Raw genomic sequence first — 26,775 nt, 5'->3', positions numbered from 1 at the left:
AAACCTGCAGGACTACTTTCGGCTTGACCAAAACTGGACGATAACTCTGCTCACAGGACGCTGCCAGGGGTAAGTCAGTGTGATTGCATGCCGCTGGTGATGGGGATGCCATACAGATTCATGTCAAAAATACCGAACTATCCCTTTAAAAGAAAAAAAAAAACAAGAACAAGTAAACACAGCTTTTATTTTCTGTCATTTGCGTTTAGCTACATTTATGTAGAAGCCTTTAAAAGGGATTTGGTACCTCTGAGTATTGAGAAGGAAAACCCTGCTTGCTGTTAAAAAAGGGACATCAGAGAGTTTGCTATATTTCACACAGAAAGTCTTTTATGAAGCTTAGGTTATACTGTAATGTTCTTTCTTCCTTTACCTAGAGTTACCCAGTGCTGCCTTTAGCTCCTCTACAAACCATTTCTTTGGATATATGTAGGCTACTGTACCATTAAAGCAGCCATAAAAATGTGGGGGGCAACATAAGCATGGCATGGGCTTGTCCAGAACATCATCTATATGAAAGCTATTTCTGAATAATGCAATCCAAGCATGAGCGTAGGCCCATTTAGCACCAATCCTTATTGAGAAAAGTCAATATGGAGCCTATACTGCTGGGTAGGTGCTGATCCCAAATCTAGATATGAACTTTAAGCTTTTTAAGAGTTGTAATGGTAATAGTAGGAATTCATTGTCCACACAGGATGATTTTGGTTTTGAATCACTCAGTGGTTAAAAACATAAACAGAACTTTCACAGAAATTACAAAAAAAACCAATAAGGTCTCAGGGACACACAATGTTTTGGTGTGAATAATGTTCAATAGTTCAACCATATTTTTCATTTAAAATAATCGAGGTATCTCCTGCTGTTCTACTGCACCTCCCAGAGGGGAGATTAAGAAATTCCACCTCGAAGAAGAAGTTAAACCTCGATTTGAGATTCAACCAAACACTCAAAGAAGACTTTTCATCTAAGAGTTGTCAAGGACTGACTGCCTAGACCGTAGGTCATGGTTATAACCAATGGTGGTTTTGATTGGCAGGTGCCCAGGTGGGGGTAGTCAGTGTGACCCTGCACAAGTGCTCCAATGTTTTTATACATGACCACTCAATTGGGAGTTGGAGCCCCCGGGAGAGGGTGAGAATACTGAGCTTGGGATACGTGCTTTTCACTCAAATGCACTGTATTGTATCCCATATCGGAATCTCAAATGACCCTCTGCCTTTAGGTTGGCATTATAAAAGGCTGTGATCCCCTGAGTATCATTTATACACAGCATGAAACATCAATGTTTGGGGATAAGTGCTTCTTCCTCACTGATTGGCTGTTTAGTCCAGTGTCTGGTCCTCTGTAGATGATGATACTTCTTTACCACGCCTAACCTTCACCACGCATTTTGCCTTTGTTTTAGGTTTGATAAATACATATTCATCATAAAACATTATTTTATATGGCACAGTACCTATCGCTTTTGTGTACAGGATTATGAGTGCTTATGCAGAGCTGTTTGGAGAGGAGAAACACTAAAACATCAAGCTGTACGCTAAGAAAACAGATAAAAGTGGCAATGTGAGGTACAGTATACGGAATTGTACTGTAAGGAGACAGGAGACCTCTTTAGGTCTATTATTCTCTTGCTTACAACCAGAGTTGTTTTACTGAAAACATTTACAGAAACAGAGAGTTCAAGGTGTTGTCTTAGAATACATCCTCTGGTGTGGTGTATTTAAATTTAAACCATGATCTCATATGAAATTAATTATAATTAATGATATTATTTCAATAGTAGATTAGGCCCAAACCATACATTGCTTTATTATTTCTCAAAGATTCTGGACGAAGTCCAAGTAGGAAGCTGTTGTGCTCATATAATCACTTTAATCTTTCAAATATGGCTGTTTATGCTAATGGACTAATTCATCATGGTAATTAATGAATCTATTTTGAAAAAATCCAAAAAAATAATCCCTTGTCTCCTTGTAATCAACAAACCTCCACATATGGTTACTTTTTGTATTGTATATTTTAATTAGCATGTATAGTATTCCTACATGTGTAGTAATATTCAACCAAATTTGAATTTTTACCTAATTTTATTGCTTTGACTGTGTGATTGTTGCTTTTACCCTTGTCTTTGCTGTTGGTCTCTTTTTATCTTTAATGTTTTATGTTTTATTTATGTATCTGTATAGCACTTTGGAGAGCTGTGGTTGTTTTATAAGTCCTTAACAAATAAAATTGGATTGTATAAAGATCTGTAGTAAGACTATAAAATGGACACAGACTCTTGCAAATCTAACTCTTTAAGAAAAATAATGTAAAGGCTTGTAGCATTATCATCTAACGACATGAAAAACATAACATCTAAAACTTAAGAAATAATTCTCGCAATCATCCATAATACTTTAATACATAACACTTTTTTTTCTTCAACGAGAAGGTAATGACTAATATGATATTAACACCAAATGACTAAATCTGCTATACTTAAATATAAACAGTACTAGTCCAATGATCACTTGGTCACATCTTTAATTTCAGTCTGAACTTCCTTTTTTGTAACTGATTTGCAGGCTTTTTGTTAAATCTAAGGTTATCTAAGTGTAGACCATGCATCTTATGATAAAATCAGATGTGTTGTCTAGACAGATATCTATTATTTTAACTTCTAAATATGAGCAGGTCTTCTGGCAATTACACTCTGTTATATAACTGAACTTGACTGCTAGCTCCGCCTACTCAGCAGCTGACATTATCAAGTAGTTGGTTGAACAGAGCTCCTAGTTCTGGGGAAATAATGTGAGCTGAAGATAGACGTAAGTTGGCTTTCTACAGGATTATTGAACTTTACACATGAACACTACTTGAACACTGACTGAATCTAGAATGAAATATAACTCATACTGCCTTAATTTGGCATGCACAGAGAAGGACATGAGAAAATAATTAATTCAATAATTCCAAATCATTATGTTTTTTGAATTTTGTTTTATGTCTGGATTTTAGGCCTTTTATGTTTTACATTTTCAGCACCTCATCATTGTGTCTGTGTCCTCTGATTTCTATTACTGCGACTATTTTTACCTTTTTAAGTAATTCTAGTTATACATATCTTCAATCATCACTCTATCATTCAGTGCTTGTAAAAACAGAATGCAGAAAAGTATTGCTTTTCTTTGTAAAAATCATTTTCATATCTAAGGTATAACTGACAGTTCAATTTAATTTGTTGCATATCTCCCTTTTTTGGATCTATTTTTTTCCTTTTTGATCATAAAAATGGATCTGGATCTGACTTATATAGTAAAAAAAAAAAAATCTAAAGCTTATATGCTACTCATTTAATATAAACAACATCTAAGATTTTCACATTTAACTGTTTAGTATTAAATGTGTTTTACATAGGCAGTAAAATGTTACAAATAAAATCACATTTTCGATATTTTACATCACAAAGCACTGTGGAACACCATCAAAAATTAAATTTCTTATCTACTGTAAAAGAAAAAGCAAAATGCCATTCTTTGCTTTGACTGCACAAGGTGTTATGGTTACCTCTGCAAACATGTTTTCTTCAGATGTACAAGTGATTCTACTGTACAAGAATGAAAAGGAAAACAGTTAAAGCACCAAAAATCTTCTATAATTGCGGTAAACCTTGCACTTGGCTGATGCTTTATAACTCACCAAGGTGCAGTGGACCCGACTCACAGCGGACTGCTCAATGAGTAGTCGGTAAAAACTGTGCTTGTTCATGGCGGCTCTCATGTGTGCTTCTGTGTTATGAAGCGTGCTGCTAATTTCACGCTTGCTGAACCTCAACTTAAAAAGTTTACTTCGAGGTCCTAATGATGCTTACCTGACAAACAACCAGTAAAATTAGCAAACACTCTTTACCTGTGGTTTTTGTCTGCGTAAAATTCGGATAATTTAACAGTTGAAATGGTCTTTTTTTTTTTTTTTTTTTATTACCGGTATGTAGGTGTTAGTTACCAGTTGCCAATTCATCAAAAATATCAGTTTAGTTTGACCAACATTGTTTGTGTCTGATTTTAAGAAGTATTTGTACTTGATCAAGAGTTTACTGTTTTTTTACTTTGATACAAAATAAATTCCCAAATGGGGTTTGTTTTATATTTGATTAAACTGAGACCCAATTAACGTATTATTAGCTGCATTGACAGGGGCATCTTAAATGTATCCTTATTGGTTATTATATTTCCTATTCTGTGATGTTACAACCACATACCTCTACTTGTGCAAAGCAGTGCATCATTCTAAAATGGAAGAAAAATTATAGATGCCTTGCAGCTGATGTCAGAGATATTTAAACCTAGGCGTGACCATTTTGAGTACCTGCTTTGGACTGTCTCACCTCAAAGATGCCCCGTAAGTTTTGACCCAAATATTTGTTTTTACCACTTTTCAGAAGTGAAGAAACGTCGTTAGAATTGGCTGTCAGCAATCAGAAGGGCTGACTGGGCACTGACTGCAAGTTACCGTACATTTAGTACTTAGTGCACTCAGAGTGACGTTTAGTATTTTCTGTCATTCACAAAGCACTTTGTATGCAGGCAAGAAAGTTTTATTCAGGTCTTATGTGACCAGAACCCTTAGTTTCACGTTTGTGTGTCCACATCATGCTAAATCAGGTCTTCAAAAATTGGGATATTTGTCTCATACTCTAATTCTGCTTAAAACTTCTCCACAAGTTTCTCCCCGACTTTCCTGATTAGGTTCTCATTCCTGAAGATATTTTTTGATCTCTAATCTTCTCTAAGGTATACACTGTACAGGTTTTTTTGCCTCGTCAGAAAAATGTTCCAGTCATGTGAGAATTTTGAGGATCTGGCTGAGTTTCAGCCACATTGTGCGTCCTGTGTCATGTAGTATACAGGGGGTAATGAGGGGCGATCAGCTTCTCATGACCACCTCCTAGTTAGGATTCATGAGGCTGGGACAAAATCGAACATGTTGGAAATTCAGTCGGCCCTCATAAGGTGTTAGTGAGTGAATCCTGCTGCTGAAGCAGAGCTATGAGCGCCTACAAGCCGATTTACCTAAACCTTGCTCACTGCACATGTAAAAACAAGGGAATTCTTCTCAGCACAATCTTCGACCAGCAGAATCTCTCAGCGCTGTGTGGTTTTTGGATGTACGGTGTGAGTAAGTAGATCGCATCAGAGCTTACAGTAAGAACATACATCATGAGCTGTGTACTTTGAAACCCTGCAGTTTTGTCGTACAGTTTGGGCTGTAGCTGAGTACAACAATTAAACATATCGCACAGTGTATGCCCAGTTTAAAGTCAATATTATCGCTGAAGGGGGGAAGTAATTTAAAGGTAGAGAGGATTGTCTTTTATTTCCAGTTGGATCATCCAAATAAGTGGTCCTCATAATTGTTATTCGTTCTGGTGATATGTAGGCCATGCTATGTGCACATCCCCAGTTAGCTACCTTTTTCTGTGCATGCGCACATTCAGGCATATACTGTATGTATGGTGAGCTACGGTCATTGAAGCTCACCTTTTTCACCGCGGTTCTTTGAAAATGAAGATAGGCCATCACAGTACAGGTAGATTTGAATAACAAGATTAAATTACACATAGGTGGATTTTGTTTATTACTTAGTCAAATCGAAGGCAATTGGTTGAACTAGATTTTATTTAGGGGCATCAAAACAAAAGAAGGCTAAATAGATATACACAGGATCTACTGTGTTAAGTTTTTCATAAAAAGTCCCAAAAATACTAACATTTTCCTTCAGTTTAATGCACTTCTTCAATTTAAGCAGCACTTTGCTGCAGCATTGTTGTTTTCCTTTCCACTGTTGCTACATGCATACTCAGTATGAGGGATTGCTGGCACAACACAATGAACTGACTGTTTACTGTTGTTTAATCCTAATCCAGGTGGGTGATGAAGGTCAATGACTTAGTATCAGTTGGGTTTCCTTAGAAAGAAAACCCTTTAATGAATCTGTCGGTATGATTTGATTAAATTGAAAGCTGTTTATTGGAGCTATGTTAAATGACTCGAGTGTATCCTTAAAAAAACTTCCTAGGCATTCAATTAATAACCCTTAAAATTAGGTCTTAATTTTATTGGTATTGCTATCATATTATTATTATATTATTGATTCTTTTAAAAATATAATAAATTTGACTACTTTTGATTTAACCGGGGCTCTCAGAGCAGATTAACGTAATTTACTGTAAGTTTTTTTTAATGGCTGAAACCAGTAGCAGGGGTATGGCAAATGATGTATTTTGTCCAAGAAATGTTTTAAACTCGACAAGATGGTTTCAAGGCAGTGAAGTCACACCTGTGAAGTGTGAAACACAAAGTGTCAAAATCAAGTTGCTAACAATCAGCAGGTATTTCCCAGTTCTGTTCCACTCTTGACTCCACAACACCTCCACAGCCTTCTCCGATATCAACGACAAAACCAGCAGCACCACGTCTCCGGACGAGAAGTGTGAATAGGCCAACACTTAAAACAGTTGTATTGTGGATTTGAACACTTTAACAAAATGCTAATCATGCGAGTCAGATAAGGAAGATGGAGATATATTCTGCAATTGCAATGTTCAAAGACTTTGCAATTGAGCAATCATTTACATGTTGTTCTGATAAAACTGCCCGCTACAGCATGTTTTAATTAACAGCACATATTTAAATGCGATATGTTGCAAATGTTGACAATAAAAGGATTGTATAATGTTTGATGCTTTTAAACTTTTATTTCCATGGCATGAAAAAGCCTTGAACTGAACTTTCCTTTAGTTTCGTGTGTATTCCCTAAGGTGCGCAATATTCATAAACTAAATTGAAACTGAATAAAATGGTTCTGTCAAACAAAAACCAAATAAAACACTTTATAAACATTTTTAATAGGATGAAAATATGAAAAATGTTCAAAGTGTACATAACATCTTCACAGCTGCTTTTATCTAATTTTATGATGGTTTATAATCACTGATTAATTTAATCTTTCTCAGATAAATCTAAAAAGTCGTAAAGTTGCCTCAGGTTTAACATTAAATCTGATTTATACTAAACCATAAATGCAACATAAGGTTGTTCTGCCAAATGCTATTCTGGTTCCAGCATTAAAAAAAATACAGTTATGTAACTGACTTTAATGATTACCAACACGGACTTAATAAAGTTTTAAAAGCCATTAAAAAATCTTTATACTCATCATTGAACATCCACCTCCTTTTCCACATTTACAAGCCTGAGTTCACAGGCATACTAAAGCTCCGATGCAGCCACTAGCACTCTACAGCTTCTTCTCTGACCCCTTGAGAAAACTACCACTCAGATATTCACGAGTCATTTGGTTCCAAATGCCAAGCCGATTGCAGCAGAGCATCCCACCACATGACAGATAAAGTAGGAGATAGGCCCTTGTGTAAAGTTGTTGGCTGCATGTCGTGAGGACATAACACATCATCCCCCACCTCTATTTTATGAGGCTGTTATCTATTTCATTCAGATATAATTCAAACATATAAAATATGATAACGCAGAGCTTTGAATCCGTGCAGGTGTTTCGCGTCTCCCCAATAAATCCTGTGAGCAGAGCGGTTACACATTACCATAAGGAAAGGAATGTCACAAATCCTCACAGGGAGTCTTTGCTGTGCGTGTGAATGCAAGATACCAATCCAGTGTGGAGCCTCCTATTTTTATGCTTGCAACTCTGCCAGTCATCCATTTTTATATCCAAACTTCTAATTAACTTTCGACACACTCAGCCTGCCAAACAAGCAAGGGTCACGCAAAGAAATCATGTTTTGCATGTCAAGAATATTTAGTGATCGTGGGAATATTCGAGACTGCAGGAAGAGAAATGGAGGATGAGAAAAAGTTATATTTTTCTGCCCTGATAGCGACTGCAGAGGCTGAAAGCTAAATCACTTTCACAAGTTAATCTGCTATAAATCCTGGCAGGCAGTCTAAATTTAAGCAGAGAAACCTCTGAAATCAAACACGGATTTTAAATGATACTCGCAGACAGCAGGTGCTTTAAATCGATTCAGCAAACTACTTTTACTCCTCAAGAAAAGCAGCACCTTATACATATATAACAGTCTGCACATTAAACTTTTGACAGACAGTAAAACACATCTACAACCGATTTATTGGTAAAAGGAGAAAGTCTGGAAAACAACAACAAACTTACAAAGGTAACCCAGGTTCAGATGGTCAATGTTTTAAAGTGGATTTTTTTTTTTTTTTGCTTTAGCATCGTTTTTTGCTCTTAGTTTGAATCCAAATGCTTAGTTTTACAGACAAAGCGCTATAAGTGATCAATAAGACTCACTCAGGGATCATACAAGACCCAACACCTCTCTTTGGGATTGTTGTCTTCAGTCAGAGAGGAAATATACTGTAAGTCAAGCATAAATATTGTCATATCTTCAATTTGTTACTTCTTTAAATAATTACCTAATTTATTTTTTACTTACAGCAATTGACATACTTTCTTGATTATTCACTTGCTGGCTGTACCATGAAATGCTTCAAATTTACTAACTATACTAACTATAAAAGTTAGTAAAGATCATGCGATTTACCATTAGCTTGTATATTAAGGGACTACTTACATTAGTTATACAATTATTCTGTTATGATTGTGCCCTTTGTGGACTTCTATTTGAATTTTTTTTTTAGGTTCTCAGTTACACTTAGGTATCTTATTCTGTGTTTTCTGTATCATTGGTTTATTTTCCATTTTGTGGTATATTTAAGTGTTTTTTTTTATTTTTTTAGTTACTCTCTGTTGCCCTCTTGTACCAGTCTCCTTTCCTTTAGCTCCTTCTAGTTATTTCTGTCTAAACCTGCTCCCTTTTAGCTGATGATTCTTCCAATTTTTTCTGTCTCTCATATATTCACCTTCTGTTCAGTTACTCTAGGCTGGATCCTTGTCCTTCTTTTGGTTAATTCCTCCCTAGTGCCTCCTAGTTTTTTTGGTTCTTCAGTATTTGTGTCTATCAGTTCTAGACTAAGGATTTTGTATTTTTACTTTTGTCATTAAACTTTGCAAGCAATCATCCCCACCTCTTCGACTCTGCATTTGGGTCCTGTAAAAACATCCACACAACCTGACATTTGCACTTTTTACTATATGTATTTTTTTACCTTGTTATTTACTAACTTAACCATAGATTTACTAAATTTTTATTGAGTTTTTCTTTACAGATTTTTTACAGATCAACAGATTAAAAGTCTCCAAATCAATATCTATACCTATTCATTATCTAATGTATTTGGTCAGCGTGGTTACCAACTACTAAACCAAAAGACTACCAAGACACTCCAGATTATAAATAACTGTTCCATCTAAGTTCAACATCAACAGGAAAACTCTAACAAGAGTTTTAGTTTCTGTTTTCTTTTATCCTCAACATAAGGGACTCTATTTCTACAGCGATGTGTGTCAACCAATATCAAACATATCACTGACTAATGTCTTAGTTTTTTAAAGACCGTAAAGTTTTCTTAATAGCTTCCTAAGTATTTTATGCACTGAAGTAAAAAAGTCTACACACTAGACAAAATTGACATGAACGATGTTTAGACATAGAAAATACAGACATTTATATACTAACCTTTATTTATTTAACTTATTCAGTTCTTTTATTTGTTGTTTATTAACTCATTTACCCATTTTATAAACTATTAATTGTATATAGTATGGATGTAGTTTTTATTTAAGTATACATACATATGTACTCACTAATGTCATTTTTAATTAAGATGCCTCTTATGAACTGATTTGTCTACTTTCTTTTATGTTTATTTGAACTCGTTCCATTATTTACCGACTTACTTTATTAAATCTTTTTCATTTTCTGTTAGTAAGTTCTCTTCCTACACATTTCATTTTAAACTTATTATTTAGCTCTTGGTGTAATAGTTTTTTTTGTGAGAGTTCTAACTTTTGGTATTAAAATTCTTTCTCAGATTTGCTTTTCTGGCAAAGATTTTGTATTTACCACAGAGAGAAACACAAACTGCATTTACCATCCAGATATTATTGATCTTTTCTAACTTAAGGGCAGAACCAAACAAGACTATCTCACCAAATCCTGCCAAGTTTTATTATTTTTTGTGTGTGTTTGCTTTAAAAAAAATAAAAACATTAGCATCTGTCACTTCACACAGGCTTCATCGGAGGTTGAAGATGCTGTGTTATCCCCCGGGTTTTCAGTAGAAGATATCTTTCATTTATCATGATGTACTTTGCTACAGTGACTTTTCTTTGAATTAAAAGAGTAATTTTGTCCCCTTTTAAATATTATTCTTTGAATCTGTGTCTTAATTAGCCTTTCAATTTCGACATGACATGGAGGATTATTCTTTGTTTTCACTAACAAGCCTGAACAACAAGCGCAGCATTTAAAGCAGTTCAAAAGTAATGTCTTCTCTGAAAATAATTTAATTTCTCTGGTGTGGCTTTGAACTTCCTAACTTTGACATGTAAATGCCTCAGAAAACAGAAATTGACAAACAGCTTGGAGGCATTTAAAACTACCAGCTACAAATTAATTCTACGTTGTACATCAAATTTTGAATACAAATGAACAGAATTTCTTCTTCGACAGCCTTCTGTTGGCACTTGTCACAGGCCATTTTTAGAGTATAATTATATGTCTTTGATCCACTAAGGCAGCTTTTTAACAAACAGTAGCTAGATCACTGCATGTGCCCAGTCCCTGGCCACCAGTTTGTACTGCTTGAAATCTTGAACTAATTCATCCTCAGAGTGTGTGCATTATTCATTACTGTTCTGAAAATAAAACACCAAGTGAGAAAATGAAGGGATTTTAATACATCTTTTGTCATGGGCAGGATTTCTGCCTGAGTTGGAGCAACATCTAAGAATCCTAAACAGCCCACTGTGCTCTATCAGCCCCAGCTGTACCATCAAACACATCCAAAACATACATTTATTTACAATTTAAAGGAAGACTGAAGTTTACCCCTCCACAGAGATAACATGGTCAACACTGCAATCATTTAAAACAGCAGAAGGCCCCTAGAGGCCGAGGCAGGACAGTCCTTGACTTCTCTTTTATAGGCTTCTAATTTATTGACCATTTGCAATGTCAGTAGTTGCAGGCTGTCGGTGCAACGCCGCTAGACACAGCCTGGCAGAGGCTCACGGGTCTCACATTGTTAACAATCATTACATAATCAGCAGGAGGTGAATGGCTCTGCTGTGCTTAGAGCAATGCCAACAGATTTGGCCGCAGCAGCAGTGAGTGGATGAATTGCAAAGTGTGATGCTATTAATTTGTGAAGCAGGGCCAGACCACCCTGACACCGGATCCCAAATGTTTCCTTGCAGGCCATGAGAAGGCCATATATATATATATATATATATACAGTATATATATGTGTGTATGTGCGTGTATATTCTGTTTTGCAGAAAATTTCAAATGACTAAAACTAATATTAGCTGCTTTCACTGAAAGAGATTTAAAAGGGGATCTGAAGATGAGATCCAGGAGGATGCAAACACTTAGCAGGGAAAACAACATTATCATCGGGAGGATTTTAGCTGCTGATGAGTGGAACTGGATGTTGTTATTGCTGTTCAGTGTATTTCAGATAAAATAACTAACCAGCATGTTCGGGTCGGCTTGCAGCCCACTATGGAGACAGCTACAGTGGTGCTTATGGAGAAAAATTTTAATAATTTAATTGAAGGCAGAAACTTAGAGTGAGAATTCAGGAAGTGACAAGTCATTTATTGTTTTATCAAAGTTAAAAGCAAAATGCTGTTTCCTCTGACTAAAGGTTATCACTGACGGTCGGGTTGCTTTGGGTTTTTCACCACTTGTACTTTTGCGCTTTTGGATGTTTTTATCCTGCTGTTGAGGTATAATATGGTGCTATCTGCAGTAAGTGAATTTGTAGCAATCACTTGTCATTTACTTTGAATGTTATTCATATGTCACAGCTACCTTTCGGCACATTTCAACACCATGTTTAATGTAACACTTTTTCTTTTCTGCAGTACATCTTACATTTTTACTTTAGGTTAACTATTTACTAAGAAAACAAGCAAGTTCAGGATTTCTGTTAAGGATTCTGTTAAGGTTTTCTGTCATGCTTATATACGTTTTTGTAAATTTTACTTTCTCAATTTCAAACCAGTAGACAGATGTAGTTGCAAAGGATACTGGGTCATTAGTGACACAATTCAATAATAAATACCTTATGAAATAGTTATTACATTGTGTCATTAATTTATTAAAACTGGAAATAAATACATAATTTATTTAATAATTATATAGTTCATTATATGGGCTTCAGTTAAATACACAGATTTTATTTCATGAAGTAAATATAATTAAATTGTGATTGATTTAATTTCATAAATTATGTCATGTTCATGTGAATTATTGAATTTGTCACACATCAATCAAAGTCAAGAGGCGCGAGTAAAGCTGCTCCATTACCCTGAGGTCTGATTGGTTGCTCCTCACTGAGCAAGACAAGAAAACTTCTTCCTGGTTTTCTTGTACTCTAAAAGCGGGCATACACTGTATGATTTTTGCCCTTTTGCCAATTCTCCAGTCGTGCGAGAATTTTTTAGGAGAGGCCCAATTTCAGCCTCATCTTGCGTCCTGCGTTGTGTATATGTAGTACATGTAGTATACAGGGGATAATGAGGGGCGATCAGCGTCTAACAACCACATTCCCATCAGGAATTGTGAGGTTGGGAGAATATCAAACATGTTTGAAATTCAGTTGGCCCTGGTTAGGTGTTTATGGGTAAATCCTGCTGTTGAAGCAGAGCTATAGGCGTATACAAATCCCATTTATCACAACCTTGCACACAGCACATGTGCAAACAAGGGAGGTCTTCTTCTCCCAGACTGCGGAGTCCGACCAGCTCCATCTCTCAGGTCTGTGTCCGATGTGCGGTTTCTGGACATGCAGTGTGAGCAGGTAGATCGCATCAGAGCAATGGGTCTTACAGTGAAAGAACATACATCGTGAGCCTTGAACTTTTAAACCCTGCAGTTTCCTTGTACAATTTGAGCTGCAGATGAGTATAACGATTGAAAATATCATACACTACTTTAAGCCAGGCATACACTATGTATGCCTGGCTTAAAGTCAATATTATCACTGAAGGGAGAGAGTAACTTAATAAAATGTGTTGCAATGTTTTACAGCACACTGGGTGAGCTACTCCAGCCTCTATATCCCTAGTTTGGTGCTCAATATATTAAATGCCTTTTTCCTACTAAATTATCAGGTTAACGCTGTTTTTTCAAAGCTGATTTGGCTCTATTCCAATTGACAAAAAAAGCTGGGTCTGACCCCCAGCTAGCAAGCTGTGTGTCCTTTGTCCCCCCGCCACTGTATGTCTGGTGACAGCATTGTGCTGGGTTAGCGTTAATGATGTCAACAGTGCAACAGAATTCAAGAAAGTAAACAATGGAGAGCAACTTGGAAGTGATCCAGGGCATAGTATGCTTTAATTTTGGCTCTTTTGTCTATCCAAATTCATTTTACAAGCGCTGCAGCATGTTTATCAAATGTAAACAGAGTTGTTTTTGGCGCAGTGTGTTGACATCCAACCTATTCTCATTATGAGTGCCTGTGAAATCGTACGAAAAGTTATGCACCGTAATTTCGTACGTTTTGGACGTTTTTTTCGTCGTATGCACATGCGCATCTGACGCAGCATTCACGAATATAGAACCTAAATTACAATTACCCCTAACCCTGACCCTAAGATATAAAACAGCAAGCAACGTAGTTAGAGACATGAATAAGTGATGATCGCACTGTTTTTCCCATTTTTACGTCCGTCCGCGGATCTGCTTTTTTTTCTGTCTGCCAACGCATGCGCACTGATGTGGTTTTTTGAGGAAAAACGTCCAAAAACGTACGAAATACTGTGCATAACTTTTCATACGATTTCATACGCACTCATAATGAGAATATGTTGTGACATCTGTAGGTTGCGCTCAATGGTATCATATAAATTTGTGGGTCAACCCGGGTCTGATGTTTCAATTGTATGCCGATCACAGTTAGCCGCACCCACAAACGCCAGCTTTAAGTTCTCTCATAAACTTTTAAAGTCCACCTACATATATACAGTAGAAGCCAAAGTTGCTCACCTACTGTAATGTTCTGTAAATAAATGGGAACACATTTTGGAAAAATATTTACAACTTTTCTCATGAAAAAGCTGACATTAGCATAAAAGAAAACCAATAAGTATTTTTTGTGCAATTAGACATCAGGGTTTCTATGGAAGATTAAATTAATTCATTGTGTGCTATAGCACGGTGAAGGAATTAATTGATTAAATCATTAACTAATTAAAGTCACTTAAATGTATATAATATATTTAACTGAGGCCGATATGATTCATCACATATATATACAGCATATAATGAATAAATTCACTTTTAATAAATGAATGAAATATTGAAATAATTACCTTATAAGTTATTTGTTGATTATATTGCAGCTCTCGTCATCCTCCATACAATGGAAGGTTTTATTTGTTTGCTTTAATTATTTCTTTTCTTAGAAATGACCTGCTCAGAGATGGAAGAATCTGATACTGGTAGATGTGGAAAAACATGTTAAATAAGTCAGGAGGAAATGATAGAGATGAAGGTTGGAAATGGTTTGTTTATGGGTAAGAAAAGCTAGTAGGAAGGGATGAAATGAAAGGGCAAAGTAGTGAAAAGCTGTTGGGAACTGGTTGCTTTGGAGTCAGGTAAGAAAAAAACAGCAGTCCCATAATTAGTGCTGGTCATGCTGTTTGGGGAGTATTAGCTGTAAATAATCAATCCTGCTATTCCAAGGACAAACATGGAGGAGGAAAAAAATAAATAACTGGTGTAGGTGTTTCCTGCAGGTGCAAGATGTGTTTGGCAAACAGATTTGCTGACCATCTCTGCTGCCTTTTAAATTTGTCATGCATTTTATATAATAGGAAACATTAAGTGTCTCTTATACACAATTAAAAATGTACGGTAGTTCTTTTATAGCTCATATTTGAGCATATCTTTTGTATTCAGCAAAAATGTTAGCATTTTATAATTTGCTGGAATTTACCAGTTTTTTTATTAGGTGTACGGTTAATATCAGTTATACCAAGTGCAGAAACTTGACGTCCTTACTTCCGTTTTTGTGTGCTCTGCATCCTTAATTTATCCTCTTTAAGCTCTTGTTTATTTTTTTTTTTCTTTTAAGCTTTAATTTTACAATTTTTTATCTTAGCTTTTAAAATTAGCAAAGCCTCAATCAAAAACTTTCCTTTCTTCACTTTGAACTCTATTTATATTCTTTGTGTTTTAAATCTTATTTAGTACTTTAAGCATTTATTCCTCCATTAGTTTTACTTCTGTAGCAGTTGATTATTTAAAAATGTAGTATGTGTTTTAAACACCGTACAAAGTACCTCATAAAAGACTACCAACAAATTCATTTCAAACAGGAAAACTTTAAAGGAAACAGTGGATTTTTTTGACATTTCCTTTTTTTCTTTATTTCAGAGTAAAAGTTACAGTTTTGACACTGTGATGTAAAGGGACCTCCCTGCCCTTTCATGTGCTTGCATGATAAGCCTGAGGCAGGAAAATCAGCAGCAGGGATCCCAGGGAACAAAATAGAGCAGACATCACTGACAAGTATGTCATAGATTTAGTCACATACATGATGAAGAGGAAGAGCTGAGTGGCAAAAATACCCACATAGGAAGTAGGAAAGGTTGACAGCATAAAACCACACAAACTGTGTGTCATTTTGGTAATTTTCTCAATTGGACACCTAGAAAAGTATCATTTAAATCTTCAGTTAACATGGCAGGTATTAAGATTAGAAGATCCATGATTTAACAAAAGTTAAACATGACTCTCTGGCTTCCCCTACAGCTTAAAGATGCATGAAAAAGAATTAGGAATCTCATGTGTTTTCATTTTCAAATGCACATAAATAACAAACACTACAACGTTTTCAAAGCACACAAAAAATTTATGCCTTACTTTTTCTGTATGTCAACATTGGAATATCCCCAAATGAGCAACAAGCTGGGTAACAGATTGTTCACTCTGTAGCAAACAAGCTCTCTGGCAGCAGTTTCACTAAGACATGCTTCACATTTAGTGCCTAAACTCAAAGTAATCAGTAAACCAAACATGAGCATATACGTACCTTATGGCACTACTAAAGGGAATGTAATCACATTCCTTAACAAATGTGATATGTAACCATTGCTAGATTGCCATATGCTAGTATAATTTGATATCATATTCATTATATAGACCATACTGGAAACATCCGGTGATAGAATCTGGATATATGTGGAAGACTTGTCTAGTGCTCAAACTGAAAAAACTATCATTGTGAGGACCTATTTAGTATTGATTGTGGAAAACAGCAAATTACTAGTAGTAATAATCACTTAATAATACTGATCCCATCCATCCAACCATCATTAATCCACCCATACCCGCTTTTCCTATCAGGGTCTTGGGGGTGTGCTTTTTATCTCCAGCAGTATTAGGCAGAAAAACGAGATAAAAGATTTCCAGTTCATCACAGGGTGATGCACTCTATGTCATCTCCTCCATAAAGTAAATAATGCCTTGGATCAAAACCATAGACTTTTACAGTAAGGATTTTTACCTTTTTGGAATAAACCATAACCACTCACTTTATTAGGTATCTCCTGCTAGCATCTAGAATGTCCTTAACAAATGCACTCTAGGAATTTCCGTCCCTGTCAACATTAAAACATCACTCCGGAGATGCTTCAGATTCATTGAATGCAGATTCATTATAGGAATCTCCTGTTCCACCGTGTCTTATAGGTGCTCAGTTGAAGTGAGATCTAGAGACACTGAAGGACACTGACATACAGTCACTTCAATAGATGTGTTTCCTTCAGTGTTTTTCATGCCATTTTGCAGTGTTGCATCTCGATGAAGACAGCAAAATCCGGATCAATTTGTTTGATGTTCCGCTCACTTAAGGTGGTTTTGACTTTTTGAAAGAAATAAATACGTAAATGCGAAGTAGCAAATATATCTAGCTCAAATGACTGATCGGCTATTTCAGCTGGTGGCGTCTTATTAGAATCGCATTTGTCTTGTGACGTCTCTGGATTGCATGTCCAATCAATAATATTAGCTGACTGGAAAAAGTAACTTGACTGATTGTAACACGTTCATCACTGATCTGTGATCAGAGCCAGTTTGCTACCTCTATTTCCTGTTTATTACAGACAAGTGTAACATAAACATACAAAGACAATACGCTCTGCAATTCCTTGTTAACTCACTCCAATGGATGGGAAAACATCTCATTTGCATTTTTTTCTTTCTTTCTTTTGATATTTTAAAAGTTTGCTCAACATTTGCATGACTTTTGGATGGAAATTCAGCTCATGTTCAAGAGGCCAGACAGAAGATTTAAGTTTCGTGATATATTACAGCAATTTGCTGGAGGTAGACCTAAGAAGATGGGTGCAAAGTGTCATAAAAGGATAAACATTATTTACAATAATTTATGTGGGCTGTGGTGTATAATGAGGCTCACTTGGTACTAAGAAGGTCAAAGTATGGCCGGAAAATATCCTAATACAATTATACCACTAGGAGAGGCCTGAATTCTTTATACAAACCATAATAGATGCATTCTTCCATACTTCTGACATATAATTCTAACCTCACCAGCTGAATATCGCAAATAAAATCAAGGCCAGTGCAACTAAACACATTTTTACCAATCTTTTATTGCCCAATTCTCCTTCTACTTAATTTTCTCTAAACATAATGGAAACAGCACTCTGTAAACATCCAGCTGCTCTTGCAGTTACCTTTTTTGACTTCTTATCCTTGTTAATAGTACCATAGACTGTCTTCTGGACATCTGTCAGCGGTCTTCCCCAAGTTTGTCGCTCCTACTGACTGAATTAAGAGACCATTTTAAAGCTCGGAAATCATTTGCATATGTTTTGAGTTAGTTAGCTGGTCAGGGTCAACATCTTCAGTGCTTTCCAAAAATGAAAGAGTATTTACATTTAATTTTTTTTCAAGAAAACTGATTCTGGTTTCTATTATCTGCAAGGTATTATCTTTAAAATTTCAAGAAATGAAGGCTATAAAGATTTCACTCTGTGAAATAAATCAGTCATAGCAGACAATAAGAATTTAACTTTCTGAAATGAATGACAGAAATAGCTGAACTTTTTTTTTTATTATTCTAATTTACTCAGATGTACCAGTAAATCCCATTTCTCTACCGTATTTACTCGATGCAAAATACAACATTTAGTGAGTGTTGTATTTTGCAGATTTCTATAACACTGTGAGACATTGGGAGGGGTAATTCAATAGACATTCCTAAAATTTTCAAAGTATATTTTTTTCTCATCCTTTTTCATGTTTTAGTCCTTGGATTTGATCACTTGCTGCTTTAAAGGTTTCAGCCCAGCCCTGAGCTCCAACACATTTTGCAATGCTTCAAACCCTTTTTACAATCAGTGTCCTCCACTGGATTAGAACAGAGACCTCAGCCGGTTTGCCCTCACCCTTAAGGTTTGTGCTACTTTCATTATTGTCAGACCATCTGCCAACGAGCTTTGTCACTTTAGTATTTTGCCCAGCCTTGAACATTACAAGAAGCTACAAAGCTCTTGTTCAGCAGGACTGTATGAAATGACCTCACAATTTAACAATCAACTTGTAGGTCTATCAAGACATAGGAAAGAGGTGGTCACGTTTCACAAATCTTATGCTGTTTGTACTGTTAGCATTAAGTTAATTCTTTCAGTAACACAAATAAAATCTGATCCAGAAGAAATATAGGCATTTTGATTCTGACTACACATAAGACAGTATGTAACATAATAATAAGTCACAAAAAAAAAGAAATATTGAAAAGTTCTAATTTTCTTTGCTTTTCTTTGCAGTTTTGAAGCATCACTGAGATTCTTTGAGAGAAAAGCACTTTGTATCACAAGGGAAGGGGGAAAAAATGTTTTCCACATCATCAAACAAACTTTAGCATGCAATGAGGAAAGAATGTCAGCGTCTCCTAAATGTGGCAGCTGAATAACACACCTCAAAGTTTTAGGGGTCTATGCACAATAAGGATCGCTCGCACTGAGAAAGGAAACAACAAAGACCGACATGGAGACGCAGATGGGAGATGGCAGAAGGTAAAGCCTAGCTAAGAGAGAGAGGAGGGAGATGAAGAAAAAGAAAGAGGTGTTACAAGTGTCACTGTTGAAGTGGGATGGAGTAAGTGATAAAACAGAAAACAAACAACAAGCTTGTCAAAATATGCACTGAAAATATTTGAAATCCTGATTTAAAAAAAACAACAATATTTAGCTTTATTGACAGTTTTTTTTCTCTTAGAAAGATTTTTTTTTTTTAGGAAGGTATGTTCAACTTGGTACAGAGAGTGTAAGTTGATTCCTAAAGCTGAGAAGCAACATCAGTAATAAAAAGATAACAAGGGAGACTGTTATGTTTTCTTTTTCAAAACAAGGATTTTTACAGGGCTCACTTACCTTATACAATATTGGAATTTTGAAAGAGCACAGGAAGTCAACTCTTAAAGGATTTTGTTGTTTTGGAAAACAATGACAGATATGTGTAAGGATTAATTTCCTGTGAAGACTACGATGAAACAAGTAATTCTTTATAGAAAAACTAAGCTGTAAATGTGTTTGGAGAGTCTCTTACAATTCAAAAGTCGGCAATGAATCAGCAAACACTTAGAAAGATCAAAAAACAATTTGCTGCAAACAAACACACCAATAAAAGAAACTTGAGGGTGCTTGAACTCCATACTGTAGATACTTCTCAGGCAGTAAACAGTCAAAACTGAACACCAAAATGGGAAAGATAGTAATTCTGATATGCAGACAGGAATATATCTTATTTTCTTGAGAAAAAAGTAACTAAAACATGAAGGTCCAAGTTTGATAAATAGGGACTAAGGCCTGGAGATTTTCTTACCATCATATGGCATGCCGTATAAATTTACAAAAAGTTAGTAAGTTTACATCATGGGAAGACTTCAGAAGTAATGACAGAAAATACATTTTTACAAAACAGATCAATTCATTTCATGAAGAGAGTTGATTAAAACCTTTAAAACTATTAAGGTAGTTGGTATTACTAACGAATGTTAAGTTTTAATCTGTGAAAATATGTGTATTGAGCTACAGATGGTCGCATTCCGACGACATGTCTCACAAGAAAAAGCCTTTTGGTTTATCACTAGTGGAAAGCTCTGAAGCTAAAGGCTTTTTTGTCATTAGTCACTAATGCTTAGCCAGTCATGGGCTCTCTGCCAATTTGTTCTACTGAGCATTGGTATTGGCACATTTTCTCAAAAAGTGTTGAGACTTCTTAAATGCTTTTGTGACTGATTGTTGTTGGTCCACCCAAAGGAAAATCCTTTGTAGTTGACTCTGTCAATATAGCAAGAACTTCCTACATTCATCATTATTTCAATGTAAGAGCCTCAAACACACAAAGGGCTCATGAAATTGGCGTATACTGATTCCACCAGACAAAGTCAGATCCTGACAGCAAATAGAAGGCATCTTAGGAGGGATTTCTGATTTGGGAGAGATGTGTTTTATTTATAGCTACCCCCATACTTCAGGTTTCTCTAATGGGTAATTATATCACCACTTGGGGATGCTTCTATTACAAAAAGGGTTCTATTCTGTTATCCCAAGGTGACAATCAAAAAATACACGACTATTTTAAGGTAAGAATTGTCAAAGTTCCCATTTTAAAAACACACAGAAGGCCATGGTACCTCTTCTGCTCTTACATCATAGCCTGAAAGGGTCCCACACATTCACTCTAGTCTTTTTGTGTCTTTTGATGCCTTTCTCTTTTTCTCATAATCTTATAATTCTGTTTGCCTCTTGTGACTCCCAACCATTTTAGTATACGGTGAGAACAGTGGATATTTAATAGTGCATGGCTCTCCACAAATACTGGCATAGATAAGATATTCTTATAAACGAAGAAAGATCCTCCATTATACCTGTATGTGTGGGAAGGTTTGATCATTAAGTATGGAAAAAGAAAAACTGCTAAGACACATGTCATTTATTCCAACACTTACAGGTCTGGCGGCCTTAATTTTGCTTGCCGCTTTTCTTTCAGATCTAATTGCTGTTACTGATTATCCCATATCTTTGTTATGAATGTGTTTTGTTGTTTTCCACTGTAAATCTTCCTCCCTTGTTTTTTCAGCAAAAATAAACCATCCTGCCAGTGAAACTGCATTGGGATTTTTTTTCTCTAGCTTACAAATTTTGAAAAAATACCTTTTGAAAAATTAAGACTTTTTTTTTACCTACAGTATAAACTGCGCAGCTGTTTCGCTAAAAAGAGTAACAGCTTTGCTTATCTATATTTTATTTCAGTGTGAATATGATTAATTTTTTCAAACTTTTGGAAAACTAGAGGCCATCTCTCAGAAATTAAAAATAGACAGCACTGTACCACCTTCTGTCTCCTAGCCCTTTCTCTGTGGATTGGGGCTATAGATAGTACAGGGATAAAGACATATTTTAGATGTGGGAAAAACAAACCTTGGCTCTTTCTTGGTTGCACAAAACCAAGAGCAGCAACTCAGGGAAAAAAAGTACCTTTTTTAACTTGCTTGCTCTTACAGTGTGCCCATAAACACATTCCGGAGCCCATTTCTGAAACATCTTCAATGCACCGTCACCAAAGATCAGTGTTAATACCTCTAAAATATGCTATTTCCATGTGTAGCACAATTTACCACCAAAAATGTACAGCTTGCCTTCATATCATTGAATCTGCCCTTCCCTTTCCATTAAGAGAAGTCGACACTGGGCACCTACACCCTTACATAGAGCAATTTTCCACTCAAATCTCTAAAATGCTTTGATCAGTTTCCCAGCTTTCCCTCTTCTCTTTTGGTGAAAAGAATTATTGACTCTGAATTCTTTCCTTCCCTGTGGTGATCGAATGGAAGGCATTGTAATGAAAAGCAGAGCAACTCCATTAACTCTGTACCTGCACGGCTGGCAGCACCTATTCCCTACCAGTTATTAAATGGCTTTATTGGATAAAAAAGACAGAGAGGAAGGACTTTTTTTATCTTAGCTTTTGAGAGAAGTGTTTTCCCAGTTGGAATTTTCTGAGTCCTATTGTTTGGCTTTGTCATAGTCTTCCTGGATTTGTACCTTACTCCAAGTATTATTTCTTGAGGAAATATACCCATGATGACCACCTAAATAACCAATACTATGGCTTAAATGTCTCCTACAAAACAGCCTTTCGTAGAATATGTATGCTTAGTCAGTTACCTCAAACAAGCTTGTGTAATACATATAATACTGAACTTTTATCAATGATACATCACTTGTTCCCTTCAAGTTGAGATTCAATTAGCGAGCACAGACTTAAAAATTGGAAATGCATATCCATCTATCCACCAGAGGAAATATATTCTATCTGTTAGTTTCAAAGAGCTTTGACAGATAAAGTGAATGTGTTGCTTGGATAAAAAGATTGGAATGTAGCGGCCCACAGATGGTTGGATGGATGTTCAAATTCTATGCTTTAGAGGCTTGCAAATATTCTCCACTACAATTTTCATTACTGTTTAATTCAGCCAACAGATTGTCTTTGTCTGTTTACTGCAAGAACTGCACAGAATGTCAAAAGTGTCATTTGAAAGGATTTGAAGTATTTATTGAGACAAGTCGTCCTTTGCAGTAATTTCTTTTACTATACGTATATATGAATAAAAATGATGAGGCTAATCTCAATTTCTGAGACACAAGTTAAAGATAAAAGAAACATTCAGGCCCTTTTATTTTTTCTTTCTTGTCTAATTTTTCATATTAGAATTTAACCACCATAACTTAGAAAATGAGAGAAAAGAAAAGCATGTTTATATCAATTTGCATCTGAACAGTGTGGTTTGGATTTGTATTTAGCCTCCCACCAGCTTTGCACATTTAGAGATGGGAACCTTTGTCCATTCTTCTTTGCAAAATAATTAAAGCTCAGTCTGACACATCAGAGGGCACGAAATTTTCAATTTACTTCTAAAAAGATTTAGCCTTTCTAGTAAATGGATGTGATTTAATGTTCATCAGTACTCTCCAAAGCCATACCTCAATGGTTGTTATCCCATATGTTTAGATGTTTCTTTGGCTTGGCATGCCTCAATCAAATAAATCAGCCAATGGAATGCTTCTGCAGAACTTCGTTGTATGCTGAATCATAAGTGGGATAATCAAGTTTTCTGAATAAGCTATGTTGCAGCTGGAACAGATCTGAACCATGCAGACTTTTAGTACTCTTGGGTACAGCCTGACTCTAAAGCACAGCACTGCAGCTCTGATTCTGGTATTATCTTACTGGATAATAATTAGCTGCCCTATTATTAGATATTTTGCAGCTTAATAAGTTATTTATTTTAAGATTTTCCTGTATTTAGCACCATCTATTTATCATTATTGTCCATCAAAACGTGCATGAGGCCAAAAATATTTATTTTGTATAATTTGATTTTTGCACTTTTTTTTCACGTTTTCATAATTTCTTGCAGACTTCCTTCTTTCTACCATTAAAGCCAGATTTGTGGAATGTCAGACTAACAGCAGTCCTGCCGACAGGCTCTCCCTCTTTAGCTCCAGCCTTTCTGTTTCATCCTAATAAGTTTGCAGTTGTGATATACTCTCTCCAGCTCAGATGATGACTTGAGCGGTGCTCAGTTAGATGTTTAAGATTGGAACATTGTCATAAATCTAACTTTATCTCTTACTAGTTTGCTTCATTCCTTGGTCTGCATGATGTCTGTTAATTAATGTTCTCTAACAACTCACTGAACCCCTCACAGAAAATGCTGTATTCACCCTGAGATTAGATTACCCACAGGTGGATGCTATTTACTAATTAGATGACTTGCAGGGAATGAGAATAAAGGGAACTGAGTAAATATACATGTCCTTCTTTTTGAAAAACATGAATAACACACAAAAAACCCATCTAAATTCCATGGAAGAGTGCATCGTGGTGAGGTTAAATTGGTGTCACTGCTGCTGAAAGACATTGTAATGTTACTGAAAGCTTAAAAGTGGGCAAATAAAAACAAAAAGCTCTGTCAGCAAGTTTACTTCATTACAAAAGCAATGCACATTAATGATAAACATCATTGCTTATTTAAGGAGTTAAAACGTAATAAAAACTTTATGAACTGTCTAAAATAATGTTTCCTTTTCAAAAATATCAATTCAATCAGAAAATAAAATATAAAATGATCTGTTTTACAAGACCTCTTTAGTTAAAAGCTTGTTCAGTCTCAGGTGTGATTCTGTATAAACAAGATATTTCTAGAAATAAGAGGTATATAAGATATCCGAAATAAATGTATATATCAAAATACCAGAAAACGGAATTAAATGACCCTCTTCAGCGTTTTAGCTTTAAATATAAAGCCAAATGAGTCGGGCGCAAATCTGAGGATGAAAAACAAAAGTATAATCCCTCCCCCGCAAACGGTGTCACTCAAGGATTAGTGTGCCAAGGAAAAAAATAACCCACTAAGAACCGAGCAGACAGATTAAAAGCAGTGTACAAAGTGGCGTGCGTGCAATCATCTTCATCAACATTGATTGTGTTGATATTGTGAAGTGATTGTCCCGCAGTATGACCCCCTCCTCCCCCCCTTTCCCTCCCTCTCAGAACAACAACAACTCTGATCCTAACTTCAGATAGCCTCATATCAGTTGGTTAGAGGCTCCGGGACCTGGTGTAGGGTAAATTGAAATGGTAAAAGCACGAAGCGGCAGATCGGGAGATATAATATTTTCTGAAGGGAAAAGAGTGGCCTGCTGGATTATTGGAAAAGAGTCCCAGCGCCTCAGCGATGATGAGGGTTAAGCTGTGTATCTGATAGCGAGTCAGACAGTACAGGAGACTTATGTAGGGCGCTCTGACTGGATAGAGCTTAACAATTAGTTTTAGTGAAATAAACAACCCCTACGGAATGGCTGTTTGTTGTTTCTTACCTGTGTGGACAACCGTAAAACATCCAGAAAAGATAATCCAAACAGGAGCAGAAGATCGTTGATCAAAGCAACCAAGTAATAACCTGGAGCTCAGCCGGTGAAATCCACGGCCGGTGTGTAATTTCCGGTGAGGACAGAGAGGGATGTCCACGGGAGAAGTTTGGGAAAATACGCAGCCGAAACAGATTGTGTAAATCCTTTCCAAAAAAATAAAAATAAAAAAAATATCCACAAATGTATTAAAGTAAAGCCAGCGCGAAGGATAAGAGATGTTGTGGAGTTCAGGACCACGACAGAGTGGACAGCTCCGGCAGCGCAGTGATCTCACCTCGTCCGCTCTCGGATCTTTTGTGCGTCGCCGAGGTGGGAGACACCAGCCCCAACCTCACCCTCTGGCTAAGTCCCGGTCAGATTTACATACAACCACCGGAGGGGGGCGGGAAAGGAGCAGGACCAGAGCCAATCACAGATATCCCGTAGTAAGCAGAGTAGGCAGCAGAGCGAGGACGGGCTGACAGAGGGAATGTGGAGCAGTTCAGTGCCTCCGTGCCGAGAGGAACGGATAGAACAGGAAAGAGTGAGAGAGAGAGAGAACTCTTTATGCATGCTCCGCTCACTAACTTACTCACTCACCCCATCAAACACACGAATACACCAACAGCATGAGCTAAGACATATTCAAGCTTAATTTCATGAAGGAATGTCGAATGAAAATGTACTGTTTATCGCGATCACTTCGCTGCTTATCCAGACTATTTAATTCCGTGACCTCCAAATGACTGAATATCCAGAAAGTGACAGTTATGTCATCAGATTAGTTTTGCACGTATCTATTTTACAGCCATTTTATTTTACCTTGCAACTAGATAGATAGACAGACAGACAGATATTTCTTTAAATAAATCAAATATTTTTATTTAAATGCATTATACCTTAGGACAGCTTTTATTGTCAAATTCTGTTTTTCTATATGTGGCAAATGTTCACTCAGAAAATCAAATTTTATTTTCAAAGTTAATATATCTTAATGAAAAGAGAAACCAGGCTGCACAGTGGAAAAGTATGTAGCATTGTTGCTTTGCAGCAAGAAGGTTCTGGGTTTGATTCTCACATAGAGTTTACATGTTCTCTCTATGCATGCGTTGGTTCTCTCCAGGTATTACCCCTTTCTGCCACAAACATGACTGATAGATTATTTGGCATCTCAAAATTTTTTTGTGATTGCGCATGATGGGGTGAATTTGTGTGTGTCTGTTTCCCTGTGATAGACTGACGACCTGTACAGGGTGTTCCCTGCCTTTCACCCATAGACTGCTGGAGATAGGCACCAGCCCCACCGTGACCCTGACAGAATAAGAGGGCAAAGATGGATACGTGGAAAAACTGAAAATTGTGTATAATACATAATCAGATATATACTATTTTCACTGGTTCCTGTTAAGTCTCAGAATAAATGTTAAAATTATTCTGTTTGTTTATAAAAATATGACAGATTGCTAAAAAGCCACTGACACTTTGCAAGCAACTGTTTGCTTTTGCTACTTGCTAATCCAGAAGAAGTGAGTTCTGCAAAGTCAATGACTTTATATGGTCGGCTGTGTTTCCTTAGACATCCATCCATCCATCCATCCATCCATCCATCCATCCATCCATCCATCCATCCATCCATCCATCCATCCATCCATC

At 36.3% G+C, this 26,775-nt stretch overlaps 1 protein-coding gene across 1 annotated transcript in view; it reads right to left on the bottom strand.

The window, feature by feature from the left end:
* Window positions 1-25,617, bottom strand: part of fstl5 (follistatin-like 5) — a 272,518-nt gene extending 246,901 nt beyond the window's left edge. The window contains exon 1 of the mRNA XM_015392029.1: window positions 25,090-25,617. Within this exon, the coding sequence (XP_015247515.1) occupies window positions 25,090-25,112 (23 nt within the window). The 5' untranslated portion in view covers window positions 25,113-25,617. The remainder of the gene's footprint in view (window positions 1-25,089) is intronic.
* Between the last annotated feature and the right edge of the window lie 1,158 nt (window positions 25,618-26,775).

The sequence above is a fragment of the Cyprinodon variegatus genome, unplaced genomic scaffold (assembly GCF_000732505.1).
Source record: "Cyprinodon variegatus isolate N-32 unplaced genomic scaffold, C_variegatus-1.0 Scaffold570, whole genome shotgun sequence".
In the NCBI taxonomy this organism is placed as follows: Eukaryota; Metazoa; Chordata; class Actinopteri; order Cyprinodontiformes; family Cyprinodontidae; genus Cyprinodon; species Cyprinodon variegatus.
This window is presented reverse-complemented; position numbering and strand designations above follow the sequence as displayed.